Here is a 10,164-nt window from a genome sequence, read left to right as displayed (position 1 = left end):
AATTTGGCTAAAGCCACTTTGCTATCCCACTCCCACTGAAAAAGCTTTCAGGTAAAGCCACAATTGTAAAAGTGGAAAAATATCTGACATATTGTTGAGTTAAATAAATAAACAAACAGGAGAGACATTTTCTCTTGGTGCAAAAGTGCAATGAACTCACCACTCACTGGGACAGCTACCTCTGAGTGCAACACATTTTATTAGCTTTGCAGTTTTTTAATCATGCTTTAGTTTCGCTACATTTGCTGTTTAATGACCTCTTTCTAGTTTTAAAGAAATATGAGGGGTACTTCCCAAAATCTGAGCTGCATTTCTCGGTCAAACTGGTTACAATGATTGCCCCACAAAACTGCAGTTTACCGAATAATTAAATTGAGCTTGCATTACAATAACTTTTGTGAACTTTTGTCCACTTATTACTTGGAAGGATCAGTCATTTCTAGCATAACCCACCGTGAACTGAAACTGCTGTATTAACATTTCCGCATTTATCCTAAATATAGAATTAAAGAAAAGCTGAGACATCATGAATTATCTCAGTTGTAGCTGAGAAGTCAGTTAAACCTCAAAAGGTTGTTTCTTGTCTATTCAGGTTAAAGTACTAGTATAAACTGTGTCATGCCACAATCTAAAGAAACTCAAGAACAGATGAGAAACAAAGTCATTGATCCCTGTCAGTCTGGAAAAGGGCTACAAAGCAATTTCAAAGGCTTCGGGACACCCTCAAACTGCGGTGAGAGACATTTCCCACAAATAGAGAACCCTATCCAGGAGGTCACAGAAGAATCCAGTACAATAGCCGCTGTGGCTGAAAACCACAGGTTTTGAAAATTCAGAAAAAGCTGGAGGTCAAGTTAGAGAGAAGTGAGCTTTTCTCGAAGGTCCACTTCCCTCTTTATTAACATTCCTGAACTCAGTTTTGTGTTTTCCAGCTAAACATGGAAATACAGAACAGATGAGATGTTCAGATCTACTTCAGTTTTAACTCATGTATGGGAAATTAATATTTTCACTCACATTATTCTCAGTTTACATGTAATTCTGAGGTTTTCCTGAAATTTTCTTCTTTAATAGCATGAACTGGGACTTTTGTTTTTTTTGTTTTTTTTTATCAAAGGCCTTTCCTGGGATGTTTAATACTCTATTTTGACCACTGCATTAAATGAGATATCATGTCTGCTTTATTTATTAGGACTAGGATGAACAATATTAGAAATGAATACATGAGAGCGAAAACTTGGGTTGGGTTTTGCATTTTTGCACAGCACACTGAGAGGATTTTTTCCCAAATCTTCAGTCTTTCCTCAATAAATGAGTCAGGTGGAGTAAAACAAGTCCAAATTGTCAACATTTTAATGATTAAATTGTAAATACAGATGGAAAGTTTATGATAACAGAATATTTTTCTATAAGATGAGGATTTTTGAGCATGGTATTGTTGAGCAAGTTTTTTAATCTAACACGTCTTAAAATTGTCATGACTAGTCACACCAAAGCAGATCGCTGGCTGATTAAAGATCCTGGATATAGTGACAAAAGACATTCTTGATTTAGAAAGCAAAGCAAAAACCCTTTAAACTTGTTTCCATCTAAGACTATGTCCACACATACATGGGTATTTTTGTAAGTGGAGATTTTCCGTTTTCGTTTAAAAAAAAAAAAATCATCTTCCACACGTGCATTTTTGTAAAATATCTCTATGATATAATGCTGTGTCGAAATGTTGGCCAATCAGAAGTCTAGACGCCTGAGAGGGAAAGCGTAAACAAAGATGGCGCATAGAAGTAGAAATGAGTCCTATGTGTGGACAGACAGTGAGGTGGAATTATTCCTTAATATTACACTTAGGTTGTGAGAGTGTAAAAGCCACGTCCAAAGTTCACTCTGACGCCTCTGTCTTTCCAAGTGGAGGGGCAGCAACTGCGTGTGTATATGTAAGCGTGTAAAAACGGCAGATCTGACGTTAAAAAAGGCGCACACCTTTGACGTTGCGTGGCTAGATCTCCATTTTGCTCATCCACATGTAAACGCAAAAGCTGAGTTTTTCGAAAATCTCCACCCTGCCAGGAGTTTTTAAAACTCTCAGTTTTCAGTGGACAAAAGGCCCAAACGGATAGAAAAAGCTGTGTTTTCAAAAATACCCGTGTATGTGTGGACGTAGCCTAAGTGGCCACTGTTTTCTGTTCAGCTTCATTTCAGGAGTTGATCTCATGGTTCTGTTTTCTGCACTATTTGTTGGGCATGGATGTTAAGTTATGGAGAAACTCTCTTCTCACATATCCAGAATTTTTCAATGGAACATGGTGCATCATTCCAGCTGTTTTCTGAGTCGTAAAATCTTATTTCTCCACAGTTTTCCGTTCTGCCACCATTTGGTTCACCACGATTCCAGTAGCTGAAATACAGATAAAATTATAAAAGTTAAACTCAACAGATCAGTCAGTCTTTTGTTTTTAGTAACAAGATATGAATTTAATTAAGTTTGTTATTGTACTTGTTGATATAAGAAGACTTTATGGACAAGAGAGGAATTAAATTTTTATTTCAACCTTGTGGTCATGCGAGTCCCATCCACCCATTTCCATATTCCATCTGTCTCTGAGTCAGTGAGTCCAATCCACAAATACTTCTTGAACTGGTTCACAAAATTCTAGTTGAAAGACAAGTAAGTGTAAATATACAGAACTTAAAGTGATGTGTCAGTGCATTCTCTGATTTCATTCAGTGTTTTATTCATAGTACGTATGGTATGTTCATAGAACATAGTACATTAATTTATGTTTGCACATGCACACCTGTTCCTCTCGGCTGTTGATAATCATCAGGTGTGCACCTTTTTGAAGACAGTCTTGTCTGCTTTCTTCCCAGGATTTCTTCTCCGAAGACACTTGGTACAAACTATCACTTAAGGCCACCCAGTTTTCTCGGCAATCTGTTTAAGAAAAACAGAATAATACTTTGGGCTTTGTTAGGATCTTATCTTTAAGGCTAATATCTCATAATTAGCATCACATATTTGTTACACAAGTGTCAGTTGTACAAATTCACAAAGCTTTAACATATGAAAGAAAAAAAACACTGTCCCATTGTTGCACAATATGTCTAGTTTTACATCAAATAAAAAAGTTTTATTTTGGTTTTGTGTTTTAAAAGAACATGAGAAGAAATGCATCATTTTTGTGCATTCAGAAGGAGTGTGTGGGAAATATATATTTTATCTAAGGATTTTGCTTGAGTCAGCAACTATTACTGACCACTGAAAATAAGGAGAAACTCGAGGTTTTGTCCAAAGTCCACTTCTCAGTTAGAAGGCTTCATGGTGCTTTAGTAATTTCTAACATAACACACACTGTGAACTGAAACTGCAGTATTAAAATTTCTGTCATTGGTTAGGTGTCTTTCACAACTAAATATGGAAATAAAAAAACAGCTGAGACATACTGGTTGAAGTTGAAGATAAAAATAAAAGAGAATCTTTTTTTCTTGTCTACATGGATTAAAGCGCCAGTATGAACTATATCTAAATAGACTTAGAACGTATGAAATATTCATATATTCACATTAAGCTTAATTTACATTTAATTCTAGGTTTTACTGAGGCTTTCTTTTTTAATAGTATGGAACTGTCCAGATGTTAATATGGTGGAAGGGACACTGAATTTCACTTTTCAAGTCTTACCCAGTATCGTTAATGCTGTGATTCAATAATGCATTAAATGAGAAAAAAACAACAACAACACCGTCATGTACTTGAGTGTTAACTTCAAATGTAGAGGCAAACATTTCTGTACGAGATAAAATGGAAACAAATAATTACCTTGAAGTTTTCTCTGAAGATTGTCTCTATTTTTGGTCATGTCGTCAAATCTTGTCTGGAGCTGGTCTCTCTCTTTAACTTTGTTGTTGTAACTGGTCAGCAATTGGTCCTTTTCAGTTTTTAAGTTGTTGTAACTGGTCAGCAATTGGTCCTTTTCAGTTTTCAAGTTGTTGTAACTGGTCAGTAACTTTTCTCGTTCGATTGTCACGTTGTTGTAACTGGTCAGCAATTGGTCCTTTTCAGTTTTCAAGTTGTTGTAACTGGTCAGTAACTGTTCTCGTTCGGTTGTCAAGTTGTTGTAACTGGTCAGTAACTGTTCTCGTTCGGTTGTCAGCTTGTTGTAACTGGTCAGTAATTGGTTTCTCTCGCTGGTCAAGTTGTTGTAAAGCCTGTGTAGCAACACTGTGTCCATTTCACCAGGAGATTTGCCTTGGGTGACTGTAGGACATGCCAATATCAAATAAAAACATTGCCTGTGAGGTTTTTAGCATGCTAATTACATATTTCTTGTACTCACAGAGAAAAACCACAGTTATGAATCCAATCAGGAGGAAAAGACACAGCAGACCCAGAAGAATCACAGCAGCTCTGCAGCAACTCTTCTTTACAAATTCAGACTCTGCAGGTAGAAGTTTATATTTGTTACAATGCTAAAGGTGAAGAATATTTATATCCTCATATAGATTATCGTAACATAAAATACTGTTTTCTCTACAAAGTAATATGTGAACTTCTGCTCTTGAAATCAACATCTGACCACAAAGAAGCAAACTTGTTTCTGTGTGATTATGGCTGTGACACAAACACTGTGATTGTCGCACAGTATTTTATTGTATTATTTTCTCTTTTGAACTTAGAATCTGACAACCACAGACCACAGTGTAAATTAAAACTAACACTGAAACTAATAAAAACCAAAGTTTTTTGGTTTATTAAACTATTAAAACTGAACTGAAATAAACACACGCTGAATGTGTTTGAGCCTATCCTGAATTAAAAACAAAAATTACAATTTAATCAAAATTATGGGCCAAGATTCACCTGTCAACTAGTCATTTCAGCACAATCAAATACAGATAAAAAAAAAAATACCTTAAAATATAAATCTTTAAAATTAAAAACAAAACATCCAAAACTACAGTAACTTTGCAGCAAACCGGACCCTACATCTACCCGGTATTAGTTTTACTTTTTGTTTTATTTCTGCAAAATAATTCATCATCACATATCAATGTAGTATCTAAATCTAATATGTTTACTTGTTTTTGTTTATTACCTGGGAGTCCAAGTCCAGTCGTTTCACATTGCACAGTTTGACTCACTTCATCATCAATATAATTGTCTTCTGAAGTTTCTACCAGCCTTCTCAACTTTATGTTGCTGCCTGATATTTCTTCCATACCCATATAGGCTTGATCCATGATTTTACTGGTATTGCTGGCTCAGTTGGGTCCTTATATATCTGAGGCGACCAGCATTTTGTGAGCGTGTGAATTGTGTAAAAATCCACTGGCACAAGCAATTCTTTATTTAACAGGAAACTGAGAGCTAGAGGAATGAAATGCTGCTTTCATTTCCCTGAATCCTGGCACACCTCAGGACTGTTGTTGGGTTATGACTGCATTTGTCTTTGCCTTTGAATATACAGACAACACTCACTACAGCCCTAATCCAACTGAAACCAATTACTGTATGTCATACTTGGAGTACAAGTAGAACAGTAGAAATGACCACTGCATGGGAGTTCATTTGCACACATGCTGGCACGGTAAGAACACTTTTCGTCAATATATAAACTTCCTCTCCCGCTCGCCCCTGCTGGCGGTCTATCCTTCAAGCTCGGGTCCTCGGTCTGGGAGCTTGAGGGTCCCGCAGTATCTTTGCTGTTCCTAGGACTGCGCTCTTCTGGACATGTTGTTCCTGGGATCTGCTGGAGCCACTCGCCTAGTTTGGTCACCACACCTGGTGCCTCCTTGGTATTTCTCGAGCTTATAATAATAATAATAATAATAATGGATTGGATTTATATAGCGCTTTTCAAGGCACCCAAAGCGCTTTACAATGCCACTATTCATTCACTCTCGCATTCACACACTGGTGGAGGCAAGCTACGGTTGTAGCCACAGCTGCCCTGGGGCAGACTGACAGAAGCGAGGCTGCCATATCGCGCCATCGGCCCCTCTGGCCAACACCAGTAGGCAGTAGGGTAAAGTGTCTTGCCCAAGGACACAATGACCAGGACAGAGAGCCCGGGGATCGAACCGGCGACCTTCCGCTTACAGATGCGCTTCCCAACCCCCCTGAGCCACGGTTGCCCCCGAAGCCCCCAGCTTCTCGTGTTCCTTCTTCCTGTTGTTGCTGTCATTGGGAACCACTACATCTATCACCATTGTTTGACTATGTCCAGTTGGTTAGCCACCACTGGAAATCATGGTCATGGTGACCATGGTGACATGGTTCATGCCTACTGGCTGAAGAAGCTGACTGCACTCCACGAGCGCCTGGCAGCACAAATGAACCAGCTGCTAGTTGACGAGAGACACCCGGAATGGCTAACTGAAGGCCGGACGGTCCTGATCCTCAAGGACCCCCAGAAGGGGCCGGTCCCCTCCAACTACCGACCAATAACCTGCCTCAGCACCACGTGGAAGCTCCTGTCAGGCATCATAGGGGCTAAGATGAACAGGCACATGGGTCAATACATGAGCGGGGCACAGAAAGGGATGGGCAAGAATACCAGAGGCGCAAAACACCAGCTACTGGCAGACCAAGCAGTCAGCCGAGACTGCAGGACCAGACTGACCAACCTGTGCACTGCCTGGATTGATTACAAGAAGGCCTATGACTCAATGCCCCACACCTGGATCCTGGAATGCCTAGAACTATATAAGATCAACAGGACCCTAAGAGCCTTCATCAGGAACTCAATGGGGATGTGGCAGACAACACTGGAGGCCAACCTCAAGCCCATAGCACAAGTCACCATCAAGTGCGGGATCTACCAAGGAGATGCTCTGTCCCCACTGCTTTTCTGCATAGGCCTGAACCCCCTCAGTGAGATCATTAACAAGACTGGCTACGGATACCGACTACGGAATGGAGCAGTTGTCAGCCACCTCCTGTACATGGATGACATCAAGCTGTTTGACAAGAGTAAACGAGACATCGATTCACTGATCCACACCACCAGGATATACAGCAATGACATCGGAATGTCGTTCAGGCTGGAGAAGTGTAGTCGGATGATAACAAAGAGAGGGAAGGTAGCCAGAATAGAGGGGATCAAACTACCAGAAGGCAACATTGCAGACATAGAGGACAGTTACAAGTACCTGGGGATCCAGCAGGCGAATGGAAACATGAAGAAGCCGCTAGAAAAGCTGCAACCACCAAGTACCTGCAGAGGGTCAGGCAAGTCCTGAGGAGTCAGCTGAACGGTAAGAACAAGATCCGGGCCATCAACACCTACGCCCTGCCCGTGATCAGGTACCCTGCTTGGGTAATAGGCTGGCCAAAGGAGGAGATAGAAGCCACTGACATCAAGACAAGAAAGCTCCTTACCATGCATGGAGGGTTTCACCCCAAGTCCAGCACCCTGAGGCTGTATGCTAAGCGGAAGGAAGGGGGCCGGGCACTGGTGAGTGTCAGCACCACAGTCCAGGATGAGACAACGAACATCCACAAATACATCACAAAGATGGCCCCAACTGACCGAGTGCTCAGTGAATACCTCAGGCAGCAGAAACCCAAGAAAGTGGAGGAAGGAAAGGAACCATCATGGAAGGACAGGCCGCTGCACGGTATGTACCACCGGCAGATAGAGGAGGTGGCTGATATCCAGAAATCCTACCAGTGGCTGGACAAAGCTGCATTGAAAGACAGCACAGAGGCACTAATCATGGCAGCACAAGAACAAGCTCTGAGTACAAGATCCATAGAGGCTGGGGTCTATCACACCAGGCAAGACCCCAGGTGCAGGCTGTGTAAAGATGCCTCTGAGACAATCTAGCACATAACAGCAGAGTGCAAGATGCTAGCAGGCAGGGCGTACATGGAACACCATAACCAAGAAACATCTGTGCCGAATATGGCCTGGAAGTGCCAAGGTCAAAATGGAAGACGCCCCCAAGGGTGGTGGAGAATGACCGAGCTAAGATCCTGTGGGACTTCCAGATACAGACGGACAAAATGGTGGTGGCTAACCAACCGGACATAGTGGTGCTAGACAAACATGAGAAGACGGCCGTAGTGATCGATGTAGCGGTTCCGAATGACAGCAATATCAGGAAGAACAAACACGAGAAGCTAGAGAAATACCAAGGGCTCAGAGAAGAGCTCGAGAAGATGTGGAGGGTGAAGGTGAAGGTGGTCCCAGTGGTAATCGGAGCACTAGGTGCAGTGACTCCCAAGCTAGGCGAGTGGTTCCAGCAGATCCTGGGAACAACATCAGAGATCTCTGTCCAGAAGAGCGCAGTCCCTAGGAACAGCTAAGATACTGCGCAGGACCCTCAAGCTCCCAGGCCTCTGGTAGAGGACCCGAGCTTGAAGGATTGACTGCCCACAGGGGCGAGTGGGGAAAGAATATATATGTATATATATATATATACACACACACACACACACACACACACACACACACACACACATATATATATATATATATATATATATATATATATATATATATATATATATATAATTTAATTTTGTAACTTCTTCTCACAGCACAGACTGCTTTTGATGCAAAATTTATGTTTTACATTACAGACATGTCAGAGAGATGGACGTATATATTTCATTCTTTGGGTGAACCCACCACCAATAAGCAGCCATTATCATATTTGCAATTGATTCAGTGAACTGAGTTGGATGTATCGCTCTCATTTTTTTAGTTTATTTAACAGAAAAATGAAACTGATGCACTCTCATAAACTTAGAATTAACCCTTTAAAACAACATATGGCTACCAGTGGAAACCACCATGTTTCCCCACCATCTTGAATACACTAGCTGAAGTGTGCACCACCTTTCTATTTAATTGCACTTTTGGCTAGAGACCAGCCACATACATTGTGTTCCAAATGAGGAGAAGAATAAAATTTGTGGGCATTTGTTTACTGTGGGGGCAAATTTTAATTTGTGTCTGCACCTTAAGACTCCACATGTGAAGGATCATTTCTATCTCTTACCATCTGTTTATACAATAAATCCAGCGAGCCCAGTCACTGAGTTTGGTACTACTGATTTTTCCTTGTGGGATGTGGAACCAAATAATGTGCTGATTGAGACTGAATCTATGAACCTTAATCCTGCGACCAGCTCCAGTGTTAATGGCCTTGATTATGAACTGCTAGGCAATGTTTCCATGGACAATGATATTATGAGCATTTGTCATGTACCTGAACTAACTCATTCAGAGTGGAACTGGGGGGTCCAAGAGGCCCGTCCAGCATCCTGTCTTGTCAGCTGGGGGGTCCAAGTTACCTGTTCTGCCATCAGCAGCTTTTATTCAGTCGCCTGCTGCGCCACCACCTGCTCCTGCAGCTGCCACGCCGCCGTCTGGTCCTGCTGCCATCCGTCCACGTCCAGCACCTCAACATCGCCGGCCACTTTCCAGGCCACTGCCTGGACATCATCGCCATCGCGGGCAGCCTCTTGAACTGTGTCGCTGCCGTTTTTCACGCAGACAGCCTCCAGATCTCCTCTGTCGCCACTGCTGGCTCCGCAGACGTCCTCCTGAACTGTTGAGTTGCCGTCACTTTCCACGTGGTCGGCCACCTGAACTGTTGGGCCATGAACTCCTGTGCCGTCGCCCTCCTGAAAGGTTTACGAACTGTTTCCAGAGCTTGAGTGCCTCTCTTAGACTTTTGTTTTGAACTGTTATCCAAAACGAAAAAAGTAAGGAGCACTCTGATTAGTGTGAGACAGTCTGACTGCTTGAATTTTTCAACACTGACTTTCCTAGACAGTGTGTTGCTTGTACAAAGGGCATTCAGCCTCGGTATTTACACTTTACTCAACATGGATATATGAAGATCATTACGAGTAGTCATTGCTCTCTGGTCATTGCTGCCAGTTAATCTTCAGTTAATCAAATTGTCTTCCCTTCATTGTGACATTCATTGTGATTTGGTGCTATATAAATAAAATTGAATTGAATTGAGGATGTATCATTTATGTAAAGTGCTGAGGATTGTCTCCTTGTCAGAAATAGGCCATCTCTCAGCTACCAAGTTAGGAAAAGTGGCACAGAAGTCTTTTTTTTTGACAAACAAGTTATTTATTAGTTGGTTTATTTATTTAATTATTGTTACCTAAACAAATAACATAACCTTTTGGATAGCAAA

General features: G+C 41.5%; 1 protein-coding gene across 1 annotated transcript; it reads right to left on the bottom strand.

The window, feature by feature from the left end:
- Window positions 1-1,540: 1,540 nt before the first annotated feature.
- On the bottom strand, window positions 1,541-5,293 carry LOC102779052 (uncharacterized). Its single transcript, XM_087841874.1, has 6 exons — window positions 5,094-5,293; window positions 4,335-4,436; window positions 3,818-4,255; window positions 2,796-2,932; window positions 2,550-2,650; window positions 1,541-2,395 (listed from the first exon to the last, which is right to left on the bottom strand). Exons 1-6 carry the CDS (start codon window positions 5,236-5,238, stop codon window positions 2,254-2,256), a joined length of 1,065 nt encoding a protein of 354 aa, XP_087698000.1. The 5' UTR covers window positions 5,239-5,293; the 3' UTR covers window positions 1,541-2,253.
- Between the last annotated feature and the right edge of the window lie 4,871 nt (window positions 5,294-10,164).

This window comes from Neolamprologus brichardi, chromosome 6, assembly GCF_056152115.1.
Source record: "Neolamprologus brichardi isolate AB-2024 chromosome 6, ASM5615211v1, whole genome shotgun sequence".
NCBI lineage: Eukaryota > Metazoa > Chordata > Actinopteri > Cichliformes > Cichlidae > Neolamprologus > Neolamprologus brichardi.
The sequence above is the reverse complement of the archived record's forward strand: the minus strand, read 5'-3'. Positions and strand labels throughout refer to the sequence as shown.

Coding starts and splice junctions, on each gene's coding strand:
- LOC102779052 (XM_087841874.1), bottom strand. CDS start 5,238: ATGGATCAAGCCTATATGGGTATGGAAGAAATATCAGGCAGCAACATA. Junction 2,651..2,795: donor TCAACAGCCGAGAGGAACAG/GTGTGCATGTGC, acceptor TCTTTCAACTAG/AATTTTGTGAACCAGTTCAA. Junction 2,396..2,549: donor GGGACTCGCATGACCACAAG/GTTGAAATAAAA, acceptor TCTGTATTTCAG/CTACTGGAATCGTGGTGAAC.